Genomic DNA, 24,687 nt, shown 5'->3' on the forward strand with positions numbered 1-24,687 from the left:
GACTGTATAGTATTATTATTTCGAAGTTAAGAAGATATCTTTAGAAATTTAAAAGGGAGAATGTATGCATGTTAAAGACTGTAAAACTCAGTAAGATACCACCTGTATTACACCAGGATTAGACAAAGACTCAGGAACCAGGTTGCCGCTGTGTAAAACATATTTAGATGTGGAGATAGCCCAACAATGACGCAAAATTAAGAAAGACTAAAAAGAAATGGAAATTCTTCAACACGCTTAAGAAAGGGCCGCCTAATGAAGTGGAGGATAGTTTGAAGAAGGAAGGAACATTTGGGCTTAATGTCCTGTCTAATACGAGATGATTAAAAGGTGGAGCACAATTCCTGCTCTTTCTGAATTGCTTGAAACAACATGTCACCTCGACTGATGGAGGACAGTTGAGTAGAACAGTTGTAGAATATAATACAGAGGAAAATAATAAAAATCCACCAATGTTCGAGCAACAGTAGATCTAAAGAAGAAACACACGTGCTTATCACCGAAAAGAAGGGGGTAAGAAGCAAGCAGCTTATGAAGCTCAGAAACAAAATCATCAGGAAGTGAACAGAGCCATAATCAAACAGTATGTGAGAAAGAAACTTAAGGGCAAATAGATAGTAGAGCTAAATAGTGTGAAATGTATAGACTGTTTCTTAATCTGGTATAGTTAGTTACTACTTTTAACACCACTTAAAAATGAACTCTTGATACTCTAGAAAAATTATGTATAAGTTTCATGTAACACCGTCACCCCTAAAGAACTAACTATTATAGCAGCATTGAAATGTCAATGAACTAGATTTCAAGAACAAGAAAAATAACAGAAACCATAGAAATTAATATCTACACACACAAGTAGAGGTAAATATCATACTCCTAATTTTTTAATTGAAATTTAATGCAAAAATTAGTATCCTATATTACCAGCGGGATGTATATGCTGAAATTTTTTGTTGACCGTTCGAGTAAATCCGTGTTGCACGCCACAGTCATTTTCCAAATGTCCAAATGTTTTAAACTGCATGGCGTAGTCCATTGTCCGTGCATTTATTGTCCTAGGAGGATCAGATGACACAGGAAATGTAGCATACGGACTCATCTCGTACAGATCTGAAATAGTAAAACTTATTGAAATAACAGTGCACAGGTATTTTCAGTAAAATGTGATAATAGCGTTACTAGATGCTTTTTACTGATACGTGACATTAAAATCTGGGTTGTATGCAGTACGAAAAGTTTTAAATCTCTGTGGCAAATATGATTCAGTGGCTAACAAAATCTTTTTTAGCAAACTGGACAACAGTAGAAATGTCACCTTATTATTTATTTCATTTTCAATAAAAATGAGAAAATATTACAGAAATTGTAAAGTGGCAGATTTTAAAAACAGGATTTTATAAAAATGCTTGCATAACTATTGCAGTGAACTGCCAGCTCAAGAAAAAAGTTCAGTACAGCAAATATACGACAAAATATTGTAAAAAATCGTAAGAGAAAGCAATAAGACCTAAAAACAGGAACACATGCACGCCAATAGTTGTTTTCAAAGTAAAAAAAAAAAAAATTAACGCGAAAAATTTGGGTGTAGAAGTTGTTTCAAAGTAATGTTTCCACTATGTTGTCGTGTGTACTAATTCCGTTCATTTATTACAGGCCGCTGAAGAGGCTTTGAAAATAAATGAAGGGAAATGCCTATGGCCAACACCTAAAAACATTTTATTTAGTTTCTAAGACCGACAGGACGTAATGGAAAATCACATCTGCAATACGTTTACAAGAATGTGTAAGAATTGGTTATTTTTATTATTTATCACTTAATTAATTGAAATCTCTAAAATAAGGAACATAATCATGCATATAAAATCTCAGTGTAGCAGTTAACTGTGGAAGGGAAACTGGACTCCTGCCCATACAGCTTTGATGCTACACTGGAGACGATTGTGTGTCTGACCATTAGCTCTTTTACGTGTCTTTGTCATATGGTTCAATAACGTTATAGAAATGTGTTATACTGTTATTTATACCACAGTAAATCAACGTGGCAAATGTTTCGCGATTAAAATTGACGCCCATCACGTCAAATCTTGAATACCGTTAATCGTAGACGAATCTGAATGAGCCCTGCAATTGAAAAGCAACAAGGATTTCTGGCATACTGTCAGAATTCTTAACGACATTCCGGTGAATATGAAGGATCATTACAGAATGACAGAAGGCTGGAGAAATTCCTGAAAACTTCATATCTTCAACAGAAATAGAACAAGTACAGTAACAAAAAAGACAAATGTCGTGGGATGTTGTAATCACAGAACTACGCCTATTTTGTCGCACAGATTGTAAATATTAGTAACATGATAAGGAGTAGAATAAGAAATATGAAATAAAGGAAGATGAGTTTGAGTATGGATCAGGAAGAGTAATTACGTAAGCAATTTTATCCTTGCGAATGGTGATACAAAGATAGTCGATAACGACCTAAATACCTCAGTTGCTTGCATATATTTCAATGGCTTTTGACATGGCAAACTGTATGTTTTTGAGTTTATGTAGAGTATAGGTATTGACTGGAAGGATTAGAAGGTTGTAAGGAATTTCTATTAGCATCAGTCCACGCAAATAGCCATACATGCGTGTGAAAGAACAGCAAAAAATCAGAAGAAATTTGAGGCAGAGCCTCACACCAAAGTCGGCAACGCGAATCCATACCAGAGACATTAGCGAGGCCTCCCTGCAATTCGCAACAACCAATGGGAGAAACCCCAGAAGACCACTCCTCCCTCTCAACACATCAGCGCCCTCGCGCTGAGCTTAATTTACAGAGGCGTCCAGAAAAATGTAGACAGTTTTTGATAGTCAATATTAATGGAACAAAATGACATACCATTACAGTTCATGCAGGGGGGGGGGGGGAGAAGGATCTATTATGTGTTCAAAGTGACCCCCATCAGCAGCCAAACAATATCGATGCCGTTGAGCTATTGATGACCGAAATGGTGCTGTCGTGTGACAGCGGCACAGGACGCCTCAATTGTTTCTCGTAGCTCGTTCAGTGTATCTGGCTTCTGTTGATAAACTTCATTTTTCAAGGCCGTCCCATAGGTAGAAGTCAAGAGGCGTGAAGTCTGGAGACCGTAGTGGATAGCCAACAGCTCCTCTTCGACCTGTCCATCGTCCAATTAGATTTTCATACAAGTACGCTTTGACACCTCTGTGTTAGGGAAGCGGAGCGTCATCTTGTAGGTAAAATCTATCGTTTCCAAACACATCTCGGATGACAGGTAAAACCGATTTTTGCAGCGCCTCACCAGTTATGGTACCTTCAAAGAAGAATGGGCAATCACATCACCCGATGACAGGTCACACCACACGTTAACCCCGGTAGATTACCATGTTTGTCCACGTCAATGTGAAGATTTTCAGGAGCCCACTACGCACAGCTGTGGCGGTTTACAGTACCGTTCAGTTTGAACTGAGCCTCGTCAGACCAAATAACCATCCCTGCAAACCTTTCATCTTCGCGAAGCATGCCTTCAGACCACTCGCAGTCGTCCATCCTTAGATCCGCGTCGTTATCGTTCATAGTGTGTAGTGATCTTGGAATGTACATTTTCCACTTTGCAGCCTTCAGAATTCGTCGTACGCTTGATCGGTTTACCCCCTCTTTGACGTGCACCCCGCTACACAGATTTCTTAGGTGACCTAGTAAAATGTTGCAACACAGTAGTGCTGGAAAGTGGACTATTTGATGTTTTTGGCCGTCCAGATCTTTCCTTATGCACATCCTGAACGGTACCATGGGCTTTAAATTTATCCCGAATACGATAAATTGTTGTACGTGTTGATGGCTGTGTTACAAACACATTACGCCATTGCTGTTGTACTTCCATCATGATTTCGTACTTCCAGTACCACTTCAACGACAATCTTACTTAATTCATTGCTGCACTGTCATCTGCTGGAAAACGTGCGCCAAGACGTGTTGAGAAAACAATGGACTATGCTGCCGGGCAGAACTGCAACGGTATATAATTTTATTCCAAAGTTATTAACTATCAAAGAGTGTCTACATTTTTATGGATCCCTCTGTAGGGTCGACCATGCAAGAGCTCAGCCTAGTTCGTGACCTCATCTGAAGGAGTCAACATCATAGTGTAGGACCAACGAGTTGTTAAATTTCTTATGAAATGTACTTTCATAAATGTTGCATTTCGTACCTCAAGAGAACAGTTTGTTAACCAGTGCATCATGTGATGCTTTACTAGTGAATGACAGTTTTAAATTATCCGGTACTCCTGTGGTAAAGAAGTGAGTCAATATTAAGTAAATATTTGATTCATTTCTGTAATAAAGTGAACTAATATTTCGTGTTTCTAGATTGATGAGCCTTCTCCCAGAGCAACCAAAGAACCCAAAGTAATGGTCGAACGAAAGTAGTTTCATCTGGTCACAATGTGTTTATTTAAGAAGGAAATAACACATGAAAACAGAAAACCAAAGACGTAAAGTTACGTGAATTACTGCATATTATTCGCCGAGGACATTACTCTAGTTGTAGACTCAGAAAAGGACATGAAAAAATGTCGAAATTACTAACAGTTTCTATCACCAATATAAGCTAAAAATAAATACAAAGAAGACAAAACTAACGGAAATAAGCAACAGCCACCTAACAGCACCAACAAATGTAAAACTCGGTAACTAAAGGATCAGTCAAGTGAAACAATTTTGTTGGTTAGGAAGAATCAGTTGATATAATAAGAAATGATATTTAGAAATTAGAAGAGCAGTCTTTACCAATTAAAACTTTTCATAACAACAGAATTTCGTTAACTTTAGTAACAGACAAGAACAGGAACATCAAAATAAGGAATGCTTTCACCACGGGTTACGAATGGAGCATACTGCCGAAAGTAAGTGAAAGATGAATAGAGAAGAAAGACAAGGACCATCTGCAGGGAAGGGAGGAAAGTAACAAAAACGAGCAAGGGTCAAAAGAAAACAAATGAAATGGTTCTGTTACAGGTAGTTGAAAGAAGACAGTTCCTGAAAGAAATAAAGCGAAGGGGAGCAAAAATGGTTGACTTTGCTCTTAGCGATAATACATTTCTTAAAAACATTTTCGAAGGAAAAGTAATGAGGAAATATCGGGAGATTTGTTACGTTGATCTCAGAAAATAGAATAAAGTCCAGTAAGGAGAATCGTATTTAGAAATTCATCCATCATTAAAGCGTGGTTTGAGGTAATGAAATGGCGATTAATGTATTTAAAGTATAAAGATTAGTTTCAAGTTGTATTACGTATGTAAAAAGAGATCACGTTCAGTTGCTAATATTACAATTTGTTTCTCACCGGAAGAAGCATCTGACTGCTTAACTAGTTGATGGTCGTCCATTTTGGTGGGGGACGCTGAGTATATCTGCTGGAAGTTCCTCTTGTTGTCCATTTCAGCGGCGGCCTTGCAAGCACTCGGGCTTTCGGGAACTCCCCTGTTACTTTTGTACTGCGCATCTCGCTGACACTGTCTGAGAAGAGTTTCATGTATTCATTAACATAAATACACAGCACGGATTTGATAGTTACTGGAGTTTACTTGCTTACCTCCTGTGAATGGCCACATACACTAACAGGCCAGCTGACAACAAGAATATTGCCGAGCAAACCGTAGGCACTATTACGTGAATGTCCTCATAGAACCGAGCTGTATCTGTCGGGCTTCGGTTTTCTTGTATTGGACCAACTGTTGCTGAAGACAGAAATGTAACAATCAGTACATTAGGTATTACATTATATCTATATAGCTTCTGCTTACGCTCTGTCAATAGATTTGTTGTTGAACACTATTTAAACGAGAAGAAATGCGTCCGTTTTTATTTGCGACTTTTTCTTACAATATGTATTTTTAGTGACCCAAGAGATCTCTTCTCTTTCATTCGTCATCTTTAACTCTCGCATTTCCTTTCTTACAATGTTGAGCCAAAACATTACGACCACTGCCCGACGTGATGCTGAATGACGCCTGGTGGTGACGTGGACACATATGACGCGGTAAGGAAAATATATAAGCAGAGTAGAGACGAATGAGGAATGACTGGAGCGCAGTTTTAACAGACCCCCACTCCCTGACAGCGAAGTCCACCCTGACATCCATCCTTCTTATCAGATTCAGTCTGCTCCTCCATATCCATTTTCGATTTCAGGGCTTCAGTCCCTCTCCATCCTAAACTTTTTTTCCTCCCTCTTGACATTCGCCTGGACCCAGTCCTAGCTAACTGTTCCCCGAATCCCCTGTTTTCCTACCAGCCATCCTCCCACTTGATATCCATCTCCACAACGCAACCCACTCGAACTAAACAGCCCTATAGACCCCTTATCTACCGTAAAGAACTAATCCACCTTACCTCTCCTCTAAGGTACGCTCCTCTCATAAAGTGATAGTGTAATGTAATACAGTGCAGCTTCTATTTTTAACCTGTTCGCAACTCATCGTGTTTAAATATCCACCTATGTTTTTCTGAGTTGTGTTCTAAATATCATAAATGAAAAGCGTCTTTCATGTATTTCAGAACACTTATATGCAGTTCATCTTTCTGAAAATCTTTCATTTTTTTTTAACCCCATTGGCTGAAGAGTGGAGTATTGTTTCACTGCCAGCCCATTTTCGCCGCTCTGGGACATGGGAATGAAATGGCAATAAAGAAAAAGGTGGGGAATCAGTCTAGCGACGACACGGACTGCAAAGGGTAAGTCCACTGACATAAGCGAATTTGACAAAGGAGCTACTGTAATGGTGCGGCGTCTAGGAAGGAGCATCTCAGAAACTACGAAAAGAGTCGGCTGTTCGCCTACTACTGTCGTGAGCACCTACGGAAGGTGGCTTGAAGACGGTGAAACAACGACTAGCGACAAGGTGTTCGGCGTTGGAATGTTTCGTGGTTTATTTTCCTATTGAAGATAATAGGAATTGGCCGTTGAAACAGTCCAGTAGTCGATCTCGTATATTGATGGATTTTCCAGTCCACTTACGTTTTCTGTCGGTCGCCATACAATATCAATGCTGCAAGGGTCCTGCTAGGCAGTGCTCTTGAACCGTGAACCGCCTTCTCTCCAGTGGACTTCGATTCGCAGCATCGATGATGGTGAAAGAGATATTTTCTCCAGTCTAGTGGAATAACACACCCAGATAAGTGGAACTCAGTGTATTTCCTATAACATAAAATCCTAACTTCTTCTAAGTGATCGACTACATAGTCATAAAATTTCGGGTAGGTGTTTGCATGAATGCGTCTCACGAGAGACTCTGAACAATTTTTTACAATAAAATCTGAACATCATTTGTCTTTTCGGCGATTTCTTTGGCGTCATGAAGGTAATGTGCACTCCATGCCCTTCACTCGCGACCGTACTGAACTAAAGATTCCACCCAGCAGGCAGAAGTGCCAGTCCACGGCCCTCATCGCCAATAGCACAGGATGGGTAGAGCTTTGATCTGCAACAAATAATCAAAAACCTCTCGGAAGTGGGATGTTTCCTAATTACTAACTACCTTAACCTACGAACGTCTTTCGTCGCCCAATGGAGGTGAAGGACGTGGAACATTTCATTCTACGAATGACAGGTTACATCCCAGCATCAACACCTCGTATCAGGACGTGGAGGTCAGTGACTTGCCTGCACTGTAAAGCAGGATAGGTGGCGATATGTGACAGATGTGACGGCAAAATACAATGCTGATGCAGGAAGAGCCGTTTCGGAGCACAGTGTACAGTGCACATTATTGAAAATTGGACTGTGCAGCAGACGACACTTTAGTATTCCCATGATGACGGGCCGCGCGGGATTAGCCGAGCGGTCTGGGGCGCTGCAGTCATAGACTTTGCGGCTGGTCCCGGCGGAGGTTAGAGTCCTCCCTCGGGCATGGGTGTGTGTTTGTCCTTAGGATAATTTAGGTTAAGTAGTGTGTAAGCTTAGGGACTGATGACCTTAGCAGTTAAGTCCCATAAGATTTCACACACATTTTGAACCCATGCTGACCTAACGACATCGTCAATTACGGTTTCAGTGGGTTCGGGATTTCATAATTGGACTGTTGATCGATCTCAACGTGTCGTCAGTTTCTTGTTACTCCGGTTCCATTGTCATGTCCGGATAAATGCAATCCAAGCGAACCGCTGCCTGAAACCGCACCGCAGACGTTGGCGGGTAGGGGCCAGTGTTATGCCTAGGGGGCCATTCATCTTTGCTTCGACTGGAAGTTTGATAACAACTGACGGCACCACGATAGTACTGAGCACTTCATGTTTGTTATCTTTCGCAATGGCGATGGCAACTCCAAGTAGGATAATTATAAGTGTCAAAAAGTCAGAAACGTGCTACAGTTTTGAGGAACTTATTAGTGAACTCATGCTCATATCTTGGTGACCAAATCCAGCTGACATGAAGCTGACAGATCACATTTGGGGCTCTAGCTCCGTGCTCACAGACCTGTGCCTAGACATCTGGTGCGTCATACAGCGTGTTTCAGAAAGAATGTACGTATACAAAGTATTGTCTCGACAAAACTATCGGCCGTTGCGCTACGGCTCGGCTATTGGAAGCTGAACAAGTTGTATAGTTTATGTCCATTGCCGCTAAATGTCAGTTGTCTCCTATTTGCTTGGTTACTGTCACTTGTTGCAAAATGGCTACCCTGCAGCAGAAACTGTTTTTCGTTCTCGAGTTTGCGAAGTGAAATTCCGTTATTATAGTGCAAAGACATTTCAGGTTGAGGCACAAAACTGATTCTCCAAAGGGATGGAGTATTTACAGATGGTATCGACAGTTTGTAGACACAGGATATCTATGTAAAGGAAAGAGACCTGGCCGCGCTCGTGTTTCTGATGGTAAGTCGCACGAACTGAAACTGCTTTTTAAACGTAGTCTCACAAAATTAATTCGTCGTGTCGTTTGGGAGCTACAACTGCTTACAACAACAGTTTGACGTGTTTTGAGACGTCGGTTGATTCTGAAGGTGTACAAGTTAGAGCTGTTACAGGCTCTACGTCATGACAACAAAAGCAAATGTGTGGCATTTTATGACGAGCTTCAGAATGCTTGCTTCGTGCTCAGGGATGAAGCGACTTTCCGCCTTGCTGGGAAGGTAAACAAAGACAATATTCGAATTTTGGGGCCAACAGAACCCACATGGACGCACGAGATTAGTCAAAAGTGAATGTGTTTAATGCGATATCCCATTCATCTGTTCCTTGATGGAAACACTATTAACGGTCAGCGGTGTCATACTATGTTTCAAAATCGGTGTTTCCCAGGCTTTACGAGGACAACTTTATTTGTCAGCAAGACGGGGCACTCCCTCATTGAAGTCACCAAGTACGTTAATATCCGAGCAGTTGTACTGATCGTCAAACAGCTGGCGGTTTAGCACTTCTCAGCCGGCCTCCAGTCATCCTATGACGTCTTGTGGGCTTTCATTAAGGACAACGTTCATGTACAAACACTGCCACAGAACCTAGAAAGCCGGCCGCTGTGGCCGAGCGATTCTAGGCGCTTCAGTCCGGAACCGCGCTGCTGCTACGGTCTCAGGTTCGAATCCTGCCTCGGGCATGGATGTGTGTGATGTCCTTAGGTGTAAGTAGTTCTGATGACCTCAGATGTTAAGTCCCATAGTGCTTAGAGCCAATTTTTGAACCTAAAAAAGTTGAGGAACTGGAGCCATAGTGACATTATACCAGGGACGATGTACTTACTTACCCGAGTGTGGGAGGAATTCGAGCATCGATGCGATGTTCGTGTCGCTGGCGGAGGACATACTGAACATCTGTAATGTAAACTCGAGAGATTCGTAAATATGAGTCCCAAGTTTCATAGTTTATTTCTTACAGTTTAACAAATATACGTTTTAGAAATACATACGTTCTTTTTGAAACACCCTGTACTTTTGGAAGCCTACCAAGGAATTTTGGAACCCATGAGTTACAGAATCACCACTGTATTTCGTTTCAGACGTGGACCATGCCCTGTTAAGCATGTGGCCATAACATGTTGACTCATCATTGTATGTCTACAAATGAACTATGCAAAATGCACGGAAGAGAATACTTTACATATTGTCATGCATTAAGGTTTCTTTGTGTTGCATTCATCTATGAAGCTGGGTAGTATTTTTGGCTATATGTCGTCTTGCAAGTCAAATTATGTCCTGATGATTACTCCGGCGCTCTGTGTTCGAAGCTGAAGAATAAGCTAAATTTTTGTCCTGAAGATTTCTTGAGCGTTCGTGCATATAGTATATTCCGACATTTCTGTTACAGTTTCCCGCAAGACATGCAAGCCTGTAACTACTGGGAGTCCAGTTCTTAGAACAGCCATCATACCTCCTGTCATTTTATCGTGATATGGGCCTCATTCACAGTATTAGTATACCTGCCCAAGTATTTCATCATTTTTTGTCTTTCGTTTCCTCCCAATGAAGTAGCTTTTCGAAATAGATTTTTTACATATTACAAAAAATTTCTGGATACATAGCATAATTAATTGTTTTTTTGTTGTTGTTTCATATTTATGCCTTGAAACTGTCAGTATTCCATTACAGTCTAACACAGAAATAAACTTCGGCATGGTACGAGACATTTTCGAACAAATATAATAAGTCGTTTCAAATAATATCGCCTAGGCATTACACATACAGAGAACATATAGGAAATTTCATTGGCAACTGTCACTGGTAAGAGTGAAGTTAAAACTTACAAAATGCAGAGGTTCAGTCGTCTTTTTCTGATTTGTGAGTCTATAAGTCCACTGCCATTGTTTCCTGTATGGGCAGTTCACAAGCAAACACCTGTCTTCTGCCTCAAATATTTCATTTGAATGTACTGTATTTAATAAAGTTCGTTGATTAGGTGATACCTACCGCCAGCGACTGTTGTTGTGGCGATGTTGAAGTGCACCCTTGTGGAACCGGCGCTGTTGTGGGCGGTGAGTCTCAGCTGGTACCACGTGGCCGGTTGCAGGTCCCCTATTAGCAGAGTCTTTGGTGGTGCGTTGTTGTCAATCAGTATCCACTCATTTTCGTCTCCGAGAATTCGATACTCCACAACAAAGTACAACATGGAGCATTCACCATCTGGCCAAGAGTGCAAATGCAAACACAGAGACGTTGCATTTGCTGAGACAAGTATATCTGAGTTCGGTACCTGCGGTTCTAAGAGACGTTTATCTAAATTAGTAACAAATATGGAGCACATACATTTTTAGACAGAAAACTACACAAATTTATTTGTGTTTTCAAGGACACAAGAAATAAATTAGTGTTTATAATGATTTAATTTGTCATATGTATATCTGCATTATGGTTACTGTGCACAGTGACAATAAAAAAATATATATAATTTAAAAAAACAAAACAAGAGCTGTTGGTCAGATATTAAATGTAGAATAAAGTGAAGTTAAATTATACTAAAAAAAAAGACTCACCACGAAGAAGTTATACAAATCGGCCTCAAACTGACAGGCATACAGTTTTCGGCGGAAAATGCCAAACTGTAAGCTTTGGCGGTCGACGGATGAAAGTGCGACGCTGCAGCGGAATTTCAGTGCATAGCTGACAAGGATAGTAAATAGGCGACATGTTGATACCAGGTCATAAAGACCTTGCGAGTTTCATCTCATGTACTCGGTTGGACAGTATTGTATTGCATTGTATGTTAACCGGGGACCTAGAAACGACGGCGGGGCTCCGTCCTCGCCGCAGCCGCAGTGGTCCACAACCCCACGGCGACTACCGCAGTCCACTTCACCCCTCAGCCACCCACACCGAACCACTCTTTCAGGGTTATTGTGCGGTTCTGCCCCCAGTGGACCCTCCCGGGGAACGTCTCACACCAGATGAGTGTAGCCCCTATGTTTGCTTGGTAGAGTAATGGTGGTGTACGCGAACGTGGAGAACTTGTTTGCGCAGCAATCGCCGACATAATGTAGCTGAGGCGGAATAAGGGGAACCAGCCCGCATTGGCTGAGGCAGATGGAAAACCGCCTAAAAACCATCCACAGACTGTCCGGCTCACAGGACCTCGACAAAAGTCCACCGGGTGGATTCGTGCCGGGAACGAGTTGCTCCTTCCCAATTCGGAAACGCCGTGCGTTAGATCGCACGGCTAACCGGGTTGGCCAGTTGGACAGTAACTATGCCTCGCCCGCCTGGTTGACCGTGCAGTCTAACGCACTGCTTTCCGGGTGTTATGGCCAGCCTGTGGATGGTTTTTAAGGCAGTTTTCCATCTGCCTCGACGAATGCGGGCTGGTTGCCCTTTTTCTGCCCCAGTTACACTATGCTGCGCAAACACTGTCTCCATGTATGCACACACCATAATTACTCTACCACGCAAACATTTGGGGTTACACTCGTCTGGTGTGAGACTTTCCCGGTGTCCCGGTGGGGGGGGGGGGGGGGGGTACACTGGGGGCTGAACCGTGCAATAACTCTAGGTTCGGTGCGGGGCAGCGGTGGGGTGAGAGGACTGCTGTAGCCTGTTGTGGGGTTCTGAACCACTGAGGGCTACGGCGGGAACGAAGCCTCTCCGTCGTTTCTATGCCCCCAGTTGCATACGATACAATACAATACAACTATGCCTGTGAGCAATGCACACAGATTTAAAGATTTTAGCATTAGAGGGAGGACGATCAGTTGGGCTCAAAGAAGCTGGTTAGAGTAATTGGTGAATCACTCGCATTTGAATAGGAGCGATGCCACTATCCGACGATGTTGGCAGCAATGGGTGAGCCACGCCCGAACACAGCGTCAAGAAGAGACCCGCCGTTCTAGAGAGAGACACCAGAACGTGAGGACCGGACAGTAATCAGAGAGGCACCCAGAGCGCCGGGTTCATCATTAAGATCGATATGACGTGCAACTGGTGCTTCAGTGACCACAAGCGCCATTAGTAGGCGGCTCACGTAAAAGAGACCGAACTCACGACGCCCCCTATGCCGACTACCATTGGCCCCTGTACACCAACAAATCCATTTGCAATGGTGTCTGCCACATTCAGCCTGGAATCTCATTGACTGGAGTAGAATTGTCTCCAGCGATGAATCTTGCTTTGAATTGATTCCCAATGACCAGCGGAGACGTGTCTGGAGACGCCCCGGACGGCGATGGGATACCGAACTGACCCGCCATACTGCCCGACAACCAGGAGTGATGGTCTGAGGTGCCATTTCTTTTCATAGCACCCTTACAGCACAGCGGTACGTCGACGATATTCTACCCACCGTTTTGTTGACTTTCATATAGAAAGATACCCTGGCCTTACATTTCAGCAAGATAGTGCGCAGCCGTAGGCGGCGAGAGTTTCTAATGCTTGTCTTCGTGCTTGCCAAACCCTACCTTGACCAGCAAGGTCGCCAGATCTGTCCGCAATTGAGAACATTTGAGGCATTTTTAGCAGGTTCCTGAAAACAGCTGGGGACTTTGACGGTCTAACGTGTCGGTTGGACAGAATTTGGCATGACATCGCTCAGGAGGACGTCCAACAACCCTATAAATCAATACCAAGCTGAATAACTGTTTGCATAAGGGCTAGAGGTGGACCAATTCGTTATTAATTTGCTTAGTTTGTGAAGCTTTCTCCGTTGAATAAATCTTTCAATTTTTCTGAAATTGTTATCATTTGTTTATGTAGATATACATGACATCTACTGATTTCTGGTCTTTCGAATAATTCCTTAGTGGCGCATCGTTTTTTCTTTCTTTCAGAGCTTATATACAGGGTTATTACAAATGATTGAAGCGATTTCACAGCTCTACAATAACTATATTATTTGAGATATTTTCACAATACTTTGCACACACATACAAAAACTCAAAAAGTTTTTTTAGGCATTCACAAATGTTCGATATGTGCCCCTTTAGTGATTCGGCAGACATCAAGCCGATAATCAAGTTCCTCCCACACTCGATGCAGCATGTCCCCATCAATGAGTTCGAAAGAATCATTGATGCGAGCTCGCAGTTCTGGCAAATTTCTTGGTAGAGGAGGTTTAAACACTGAATCTTTCACATAACCCCACAGAAAGAAATCGCATGGGGTTAAGTCGGGACAGCGTGGAGGCCATGACATGAATTGCTGATCATGATCTCCACCACGACCGATCCATCGGTTTTCCAATCTAAGAAATGCCGAACATCACGATGGAAGTGCGGTGGAGCACCATCCTGTTGAAAGATGAAGTCGGCGCTGTCGGTCTCCATTTGTGGCATGAGCCAATTTTCCAGCATGTCCAGATACACGTGTCCTGTAACGTCTTTTTCGCAGAAGAAAATGGGGCCGTAAACTTTAAACCGTGAGATTGCACAAAACACGTTAACTTTTGGTGAATTGCGAATTTGCTGCACGAATGCTTGAGGATTCTCTACCGCCCAGATTCGCACATTGTGTCTGTTCACTTCACCATTAAGAAAAAATGTTGCTTCATCAATGAAAACAAGTTTCGCACTGAACGCATCCTCTTCCATGAGCTGTTGCAACAGCGCCCAAAAATTCAAAGCGTTTGACTTTGTCATCGGGTGTCAGGGCTTGTAGCAATTGTAAACGGTAAGGCTTTTGCTTTAGCCTTTTCCGTACGATTTTCCAAACTGTCGGCTGCGGTACGTTTAGCTCCCTGCTTGCTTTATTCGTCGACTTCCGCGGGCTACGCGTGAAACTTGCCCGCACGCGTTCAACCGTTTCTTCGCTCACTGCAGGCCGACCCGTTGATTTCCCCTTACAGAGGCATCCAGAAGCTTTAAACTGCGCACACCATCGCCGAATGGAGTTAGCAGTTGGTGGATCTTTCTTGAACTTCGTCCTGAAGTGTCGTTGCACTGTTATGACTGACTGATGTGAGTGCATTTCAAGCACGGCATACGCTTTCTCGGCTCCTGTCGCCATTTTGTCTCACTGCGCTCTCGAGCGCTCTGGCGGCAGAAACCTGAAGTGCGGCTTCAGCCGAACAAAACTTTATGAGTTTTTCTACGTATCTGTAGTGTGTCGTGACCATATGTCGATGAATGGAGCTACAGTGAATTTATGAAATCGCTTCAATCATTTGTAATAGCCCTGTACATATATGAAGAAACTATCTGTAAAATTAATTAGAATTTGACTTTAATACAAATGAAAATATGGAGCTAGAATCATAGTTTTAATAATACCGATTTTTACACGTCACTGATTACCAGGAATAGACTTACAAGTAAAGGCAAACTATGAGGCGAGAAATTCAGAGGTTTTCTCTGTTGTCGTCATCAGGAAAAACGAGACTGGTACCCTGTGGGTCGCAGCGTGGAATGTTAGATGCGTTAATCGGGTAGATAGGTTAGAGAATTTGAAAAGGGAAATGGATAGCTTGAATTTAGATACAGTGGGAATTAGTGAAGTGTGGTGGTAGGCAGAATAGGACTTTCTGTCAGGTTAGTACAGAGTTATCAACACAAAATCAGATAGGGTTAATGCTAAGTAAAGCCTAAACGCATAAGAAAACAAGAATGCAGTTGAGCCACAGAGAACAGCATAGTCAATGTATTATCGTAGCCAAGATAGACACGAAGCCATCATCAACCACTGTAGCGACTTTTATATGCCACCTAGCTCCCCCGGCGATGAAGAGATTGAAAGAAAGTATGATGAGATAAAGGATGTTATTCAGATAGTTAAAGGAGATGAAAATTTAATTATAATGCGTGACGGGGTTCCGGTAGTTGGGATAGGAAGAGAAGGAAAAACAGTAAGAGAACATGGACTGGGGCAAAGGAATCAAAGATGAAGCTGCCTGGTAGACATTTTCACAGGGCATAACGTGAACGTCGCAAACACGTGGTCTAAGAATCATAAAAGAAGATTGTTCGTGTGGCAGAGAAGTGGGGACACTAGAGGATTTAAATTTGTTTATGTAACGGTAGGACAGAGCTTTAGAAAGCAGATTTTAAATTATAAGGCTTTCCAGGGACAGATGTGGACATCGACCATTATTATTTATGAACTGCAGACAAAAACTGAAGAAACCGCGAAGAGGTATGAAATTAATGAGATGGGATCTGGATAAACTGAAAGAACCAGATACAGTCGAGAGTTTCAGAGAGAACATTTGGCAATATTGGACTGAGTTTGAGAGATGAAATAGGGAAGTCAATACGGGATCACATAGGTAAAACGTGAAGACCTAGTAGATATCCTGGGATAGTTCCGGAGATATTGACTTTGATTGGAAAAAGGAAAAAAAATGTAAAAATGCAGCAAATGAAGCAGGCGAAAGGGAATACAGGTGACCGAAAAATGAAACTGACGGAACGTGCAAAATGGCTGAGAAGGAATAGATGGAGGAGAAATGCAAGAATGTAGAAGCATGAATAACGAGAGGAAAGATAGATGCTGCATGTACGAAAACTAAAGGGACGTCTGCAGGGAAGAGCAGTAGCTGTACGAATATGAGTTCAGACCGCAAGCCAGTACTGACACTGAGGGAATTAGATTAGGAAATGAGACACTGAAAGCAGTAGAAGAGCTTCGTTATTTGGACAGCAGAATAGCTAATGACGGCCGAAGTAGGGAGGATATGAAGGGCAGACTGGTAATAAGAGGAAAAGAATTAAGAAAAATATTTCTGAAAAAGAGGAACTGTTGAATGTAACACAAATTCAAGCACTAAGAAGTCTATTTTTGTAAGTGTTTGTGTGGAGTGTGCCTTGTATGGTAGTGAAATGTGGACGATAGCCATTTCACATAAGATAGAAGAAGATAGAAGCTTTTGAAATGTGGTGCTATAGAAGAATGATGAGTGTCGAATAACAAATGAGGAGGTAATGAAGCGAAGTGGGGAAAAATGAAATTTATGGCTCAACTTGACTAAAAGACGGAATCGATTGATACAATACATCCTGAGTCATGAATGAATGTCAGTTTGGTAATGGAAGTGAGGGCAGTAAATGTTGTAGGAGTGCAAGACTTGAATACAATAAACAGGTGCCAACGGAGATAGGTTTCGGTAGTCACACAGAGCGCTCAGAACTCTACAGAACTGTAACTCTATTGAACTGTCGGAGAACGTGTGACGTAGCCTCAACTCAACCGTCATCGTTCGTTACTTGAACTGTAACACATTAACAGTGCAAAATAACAATGACGAGGCATAAAATGTGACTAACCTGTTCCCTTTGTCTTAGCCGTCAGAATAGCACTGCGTGGGCTGTCCCCAATTCTGTTGTGTGCAGAAATAAATATGTGATATGTAGAGCCACAGCTGAGATTCTCCAGCGTGTGAAATGCCTTTTCAGCTTCCAGATGCACTTCTTCCAAGTTTCCGTGGTCTCTTTTGTAGTTTAATACATAACCTGGACAGTAATTGTTAAAATTTTTTGAAATTCAGAAAATTCTATAGCGCTATACCTATTTTATTACATATACTGGTATATAACACACATACACAAACACACACACACACACACACACACACACACACTCGTCACCAGCATGCACACACACATACACTCACTCTCTCTCTCTCTCTCTCTCTCTCTCTCTCTCTCTCTCTCTCTCTGTCTCTCTCACACACACACACAGACACACACACACACACACACACACACGCAAATGGATTCACAAAACACCAATGCACATACAGAGCTATATCTATATAAATGAAAAGCAAATGTTCATTGGTTCAGAATCATGTAGGAGAACGTTGTTACCAGAAACCTCGTATTCGTTTACATGAAATGAATTCGCAATTTCGAATCACAACCATCAGCTATAGAATGGAATGACGACAATGGAAATTTGTGCCGGATTGAGGATCGTACCCAGATTTCCCTCTTATCCGAGCGGTCGCCTTACCATTTGGTTATCCGTGCACGACTCACGGCCAGATCCAAACTTCCATATGTCTCAACTATATGTCTGCGACCTGTACTCGTGCGTCCGTTATGTATATTCCCGTACAGGTCAGACGTTGTATTTGAAAGTCGCTTCCCCGGTATTGGCAGGTAAATACGATATTGTAGTGACTTTTGTTATTCTGATTACAATGCAAAGTTCCTTTGGACATGTATGTGTCAAAGAACTTTCCATCGTAATCCGAATAACGCAGGCACTGAACTATCGTATAATATTCGTTTGTTCAAAATCTTAAATCTCCGAAATTTCTTCACTGAAACCTTTGAAATTTTGACACAACGTTGCATTCGAATATGTGCATATATATATATATATATATATATATATATATATATATATATATATATCGTAATATGTCGTATATATCGTAATATATATCGCATCGTAATATATCGTAATACAGGGTGTTTCAAAAATGACCGGTATATTTGAAACGGTAATAAAAACTAAACGAGCAGCGATAGAAATACACCATTTGTTGCAATATGCTTGGGACAACAGTACATTTTCAGGCAGACAAACTTCCGAAATTACAGTAGTTACAATTGTCAACAACAGATGGCGCTGCAGTCTGGGAAACTCTATAGTACGATATTTTCCACATATCCACCATGCGTAGCAATAATATGGCGTAGTCTCTGAATGAAATTACCCGAAACCTATGACAACGTGTCTGGCGGAATGGCTTCACATGCAGATGAGATGCACTGCTTCAGCTGTTCAATTGTTTCTGGATTCTGGCGGTACACCTGGTCTTTCAAGTGTCCCCACAGAAAGAAGTCACAGGGGTTCATGTCTGGCGAATAGGGAGGCCAATCCACGCCGCCTCCTGTATGTTTCAGATAGCCCAAAGCAATCACACGATCATCGAAATATTCATTCAGGAAATTAAAGACGTCGGCCGTGCGATGTGGCCGGGCACCATCTTGCATAAACCACGAGGTGTTCACAGTGTCGTCTAAGGCAGTTTGTACCGCCACAAATTCACGAAGACTGTCCAGATAGCGTGATGCAGTAATCGTTTCGGATCTGCAAAATGGGCCAATGATTCCTTTGGAAGAAATGGCGGCCCAGACCAGTACTTTTTGAGGATGCAGGGACGATGGGACTGCAACGTGGGGCTTTTCGGTTCCCCATATGCGCCAGTTCTGTTTATTGACAAAGCCGTCCAGGTAAAAATAAGCTTCGTCAGTAAACCAAATGCTACCCACATGCATATCGCCGTCATCAATCCTGTGCACTATATCGTTAGCGAATGTCTCTCGTGCAGCAATGGTAGTGGCGCTGAGGGGTTGCCGCGTTTGAATTTTGTATGGATAGAGGTGTAAACTCTGGCGCATGAGACGATACGTGGACGTTGGCGTCATTTGGACCGCAGCTGCAACACGGCGAACGGAAACCCGAGGCCGCTGTTGGATCACCTGCTGCACTAGCTGCGCGTTGTCCTCTGTGGTTGCCGTACGCAGTCGCCCTACCTTTCCAGCCGGCCAAAGTGGCCGTGCGGTTAAAGGCGCTGCAGTCTGGAACCGCAAGACCGCTACGGTCGCAGGTTCGAATCCTGCCTCGGGCATGGATGTTTGTGATGTCCTTAGGTTAGTTAGGTTTAACTAGTTCTAAGTTCTAGGGGACTGATGACCTCAGCAGTTGAGTCCCATAGTGCTCAGAGCCATTTTTTTGAACCTACCTTTCCAGCACGTTCATCCGTCACGTTCCCAGTCCGTTGAGATTTTTCAAACAGATCCTTTATTGTATCGCTTTTCGGTCCTTTAGTTACATTAAACCTCCGTTGAAAACTTCATCTCGTTGCAACAACACTGTGTTCTAGGCGGTGGAATTCCAACACCAGAAAAATCCTCTGTTCTAAGGAATAAACCATGTTGTCCACAGCACACTTGCACGTTGTGAACAGCACACGCTTACAGCAGAAAGACGACGTACAGAATGGTGCACCCACAGACTGCGTTGTCTTCTATATCTTTCACATCACTTGCAGCGCCATTTGTTGTTGAAAATTGTAACTACTGTAATTTCGAAAGTTTGTCCGCCTGAAAATGTACTGTTGTCCCAAGCATATTGCAACAAACGGTGTATTTCTATCACTGCTCGTTTAGTTTGTATTGCCGTTTCAAATATACCGGTCATTTTTGAAACACCCTGTATATATATATATATATATATATATATATATATATATAATTTTTATTTATTATATATAATAAATATTTATAGGTACATAAAAACATTCGCATATTCGAATGCAACTTCGTGTCAATATTTCAAAGCCATCGGAAAATACATATGTAAATCTAAAGGGGAAACAATATTACAAAAGTCTCAAAAGGTACTTGTCCGAATTACTTTATGTTTTTACATCTAACTGTAATGAACATTTGGACACATAGAGGCAACATATAATAGTGAAATGATTCGGCTTATGATTAGAATACTACTATAGAATCTGAATTTGCAATAACAATAAGCAAGGCTCAAGGTCATAGGCAGGGGGATTAAAAAAGGAGGAGACATACAGAGAGAGCAGGCAGGATGAGACGGAGAGATGCGGAAAGAGAAGATGGGCATAGAAAGGGGGCCGATGATTAAGAGAGAGAGCGGGAGAAAGACGCTGCAGGAGGAGAAGGTGGACAGAGGAAATAGGGCTGAGGTCGCGGTTGGAAAGATGGGGAGAGAGAGGGGGCAAGAGAGAATGGAGAGAGAGAACGGAGAATAACATTGACAGAGAAACAGGGAGGAGGGGATGGGCAGAGAGAACGGAAGAGATAGGAGTAGGAGGAGATGGGGAGGAGATGATGGATAGAGGGTGGGGACAGGAGGAGGAGATTAACAGAGAAGGGGGAAAGAAGGTGATTAGGACATATATTCAGTTGCCAAACGTATTAGAAACTGTGCTTTCTCTTTAATTTCTTTACCATTTAACCAAACTGAGCAATACAACTCGTAGTCGGGAACAGCTAGTCTGTTAATAAATAAGACAATCAAAAGAATAAATGCCAAGATTTTTCAGACATGTTCTGTGTGCTTCTAGAGGTACGTCCTAGCGAAATTTACAGTTGAAAAGCTGTAATGGAGTGAGAAAAAATACCTCCCTGTGTCAGTCTGTGCAGGGTCTTGTAAACTGATTTTTGTTTTAATGCCATCGACAGCAAAACAACATAGATTCTGTTCAATGAAAACTTTTGTGTTAGTTTTGTGAGATATTAAGCGTCTTTCTTCGAGTTACACTTGGATAACACATCTTTAAGCACCGTATTGGATGGCGCGCATTGCTATGCAGTTTTATTAGCTTCCTAGTAGAATTAAAAATTTAGAGTGTTAAGTCCCAGAATTTGAAACCTAAGCTGAAGGTTCCTTTCTACGCGAGCCTCTTATTACGTACAGTAATTCCTTGCAGTAGTTTAGAGCGTTTCATGGTAATGTATTCTTGACGGCACACGCTATTACAAAAAATTTACATTTTTGCAATGTTGTTTTTAGCTTTTAATTTTATCATAAGTTTTCTGTGAATTATGTAGTGACTTGTTCCATGAGCAAGTACCTTTCTCTCTGATCGCCCCTGGAACTTAATGAATTAAAATTAGAATGAAATTTAGGCACTTGAGACTTTCAGCATTGCTCTCGCCTTCTTATAATTTCCTTAGGTTATGTTTCCTAAATGTGTTATAGATCAGAAGATGGTTGCCGATAGCAACCGAAACTAACTATCGAACTTTAATTGTAATAGGAAAATTGTGGTGTAAGCATTAAAAGCTTTTTACTTTAAAAAAATTTTATTTAATAAAATGGATATCGTCGACATTCAAGAAATTTTCGAAACAAACCATCAATTTGGACCATAAGCACCGAATGAAAAACGGTGCGCCACAGTGATCACAAAGGTTTACATCATCAAGTGTAGGGGACTGATGACCTCAGATTTTAAGTCCCGTAGTGCTCAGAGCTATCTCAACCATTTGAATCAAGATCGAAGACGGACTCCTTACGAGTTGCAAACCGTGCAGGACGTCCAGCTAGGTATCCACTCTTCAAGAATGCATGTAGAACCATATTGGTGTAACAAGATGATGAGAACTGATGGAACGTGATGACGTGCAACCGAATACGAAACAGCCTGTCGTGGAGCTTATAGTGAAACTGGCTATGCTCTAAGGCTTAGCTGCAGATAGGGCGATAATGTGGTTTATAGGTACGGAAAAAACAAACATCTAGGGGTTGAATTTGTCCAGTGGTTCCAAATATTGTGAATCGTAATGTCTAACTTTCATCAGAAGGAATAATTTGCTCTAAAGCAGTACGATTTTTACACGTAGAACAGGAATCAAGCAAAAGAAAGTTATTTTGACCAGCTATTGCCCAAAAGCAGCGCTCCATAATTGTCGATCTCTTACGGCCATTTTCCCACTCTTGCTTGCTGTGACGTGAATATTCTCTACTGTCCCGCTAACGAGAAAGAATCGTAGGGGCGGAGCACCTCCAGCTTCTCGCAGCACAATAAATAACTTTCCAGCCAGTGTACCATCTAGATTAATAGTCGTCATAATGGTATACGAGTGCGTTAAGGCATTGATGTTCGTTGATATTGATACAACTCTCTTGATACATTTAATTTCCAGGGTTCCTTTCATGTGGATATCCTCTTCAAATCCCGATTGCTCGGAACCGAAAACAAACTCCTTACTGAATGATGGGATAAGTTTGTTTATCCTATCTATAAATTTTCGGGTCGATTCTGCAGTTTACTGTGCACCGTCAAGTTGACATTTTGTTTTAAATTTCAATTCTGTAGCAATGTTTGAAGTTACGCAGCCATCCACTGCTTCCCTTGCAATCACTATAATCTGTGTCAAACGCAATTTGATGTGAATAACGTAGTAAGTCACAATCATGCGCGTCCCGAAAATTGTATTGAGTATCCTTGAAACTCACAAACAATAGTTTTTGTAACAAGCACTCCTTGTCCTCCCTTGAATATCCGTAGTTTTTGTTATGCTCTACACGGTCATATTGCTGCACACTTATTCGAAAACTGTTCATAATTTTCTTTTTTTTACTATTTGGCGGATGATCTTCCATGTAAGGAGTTTTGTTTAGTACTCGGTCCTTGCACAATGGTTGTTCTTCACTTCGTTTCACTGGAGGCGGCATTTGTGGCTCCCTGTCCGTCAAGAATGATGCAACGTATGGCTAAACACCTGTTTCAGTTTTACTTTCACTTGTTAAGCAGATGTCGTCATCATTGTGCTCCTCATGTCGCGTGTATACGACACGATACATTTCACTGACTAATGTTGCAGAAAAGCTAATATTTCATCTGCCACTTCTTCTAATTCTGTGAAATTCCTTGGGTGCGTCAAAAATGCGTATTTTTTGTGTGTTAATGTTTTTAACGCTGGTATAAACAGCGATACTGAAGCTTTTTTAAACGGAACCGTGTACGTTTTATAACTGGTTTCGATAGCGCTTGACAAGGCAATTAAAGTGATACAGCGTTTGTTAATGTTGACGTTGAAACCTGTTGTAAAAAGCCGGCCGCAGTGGCCGAGCGGTTCTAGGCGCTACAGTCTGGAACCGCGAGACCGCTACGGTCGCAGGTTCGAATCCTGCCTTGGGCATGGATGTGTGTGATGTCCTTAGGCTAGTTAGGTTTAAGTAGTTCTAAGTTCTAGGGGACTGATGACCACGGAAGTTAAGTCCCATAGTGCTCAGAGCCATTTGAACCATTTTTTGTTGTAAAAAATTCGAGAAATTTAATAGAATTTGATAGCAAAGTGGCCGGTATCGGCACTAGCGGTGTAAACACCGCCAAGCAGAGCTCTCGTGCTACACCGTGTCAGAATGTCAACACATTTGCCTGTTTACATGTCTGAAATGTAGGCCCCTCATTTCTACTTCAAAATACGTTGCGTGCAGATATGTACACCAATGAGGAGAAGTTGGATATAGTACTTTTATATGATGACTGCAAAAGAAATGCCGTAAAAAACAGTACAGGGGTCTAGGGCTATCTATCGGGATAGCCAACTTCCGACGTCCAAGGCAATTCAACGAACGTATCAAATTCAAATGGTTGAAATGGCTCTGAGCACTATGGGACTCAATATCTTAGGTCATAAGTCCCCTAGAACTTAGAACTGCTTAAACCTAACTAACCTAAGGACACCACAAACACCCATGCCTGAAGCAGGATTCGAACCTGCGACCGTAGCAGTCCCGCGGTTCCGGACTGCAGCGCCAGAACCGCACGGCCACCGCGGCTGGCACGAACGTATCCCACATGATATAATTTAGAGCGTCATAGTAGAGACCGTTGTCCGACAGCATGTATTTTACCTCTAACAAGGGAAACTCCTCTTCGCGCGACCCTCAGATTTAGTAGTTAGATGGCCGTCAAAAACTGAACACAGATCAAGCAATAAAACAGGAAGAAGGTATACTGAAATTTGAAAAAAGAAGCAAAATCGGAACAGTGAACGGTGCAAGCTCAAGCTCAAGAAGTGTAACGTTGAGCAAATTTGCCGGCCCACGGCGTTGTGGTTCAGTGGTCAAGGTGAGGAACTGCAAAGCTGGAGATTCGTGTTCGAGTGTCCCTCGTGCCCACTTTTCTTTTTCCTTACAAAATTATGAACTGTCCGTCCGGCCACTGACGTGTCTCTTCGCTGTATTCAAATTTGTGTCTGTGTCGCGGTGCAAGTCCGTTTGAAACACCGTGACGTAAGGAAGGGACCTTCGGACGTACGTACCTCCTATT

The 24,687-nt window shown here is 42.1% G+C and overlaps 1 protein-coding gene across 1 annotated transcript in view; it reads right to left on the reverse strand.

Annotated features, from left to right (window-relative positions):
* The window catches only part of LOC124779545 (Down syndrome cell adhesion molecule-like protein Dscam2), a 291,097-nt gene that overhangs the window by 26,138 nt on the left and 240,272 nt on the right, over window positions 1-24,687 (reverse strand). The window contains exons 25-29 of the mRNA XM_047253718.1: window positions 17,177-17,362; window positions 10,908-11,198; window positions 5,600-5,744; window positions 5,351-5,523; window positions 925-1,110 (exon numbers count right to left, since the gene is read on the reverse strand). Of these exons, the coding sequence (XP_047109674.1) occupies window positions 925-1,110; window positions 5,351-5,523; window positions 5,600-5,744; window positions 10,908-11,198; window positions 17,177-17,362 (981 nt within the window). The remainder of the gene's footprint in view (window positions 1-924; window positions 1,111-5,350; window positions 5,524-5,599; window positions 5,745-10,907; window positions 11,199-17,176; window positions 17,363-24,687) is intronic.

The sequence above is a fragment of the Schistocerca piceifrons genome, chromosome 1 (assembly GCF_021461385.2).
Source record: "Schistocerca piceifrons isolate TAMUIC-IGC-003096 chromosome 1, iqSchPice1.1, whole genome shotgun sequence".
In the NCBI taxonomy this organism is placed as follows: Eukaryota; Metazoa; Arthropoda; class Insecta; order Orthoptera; family Acrididae; genus Schistocerca; species Schistocerca piceifrons.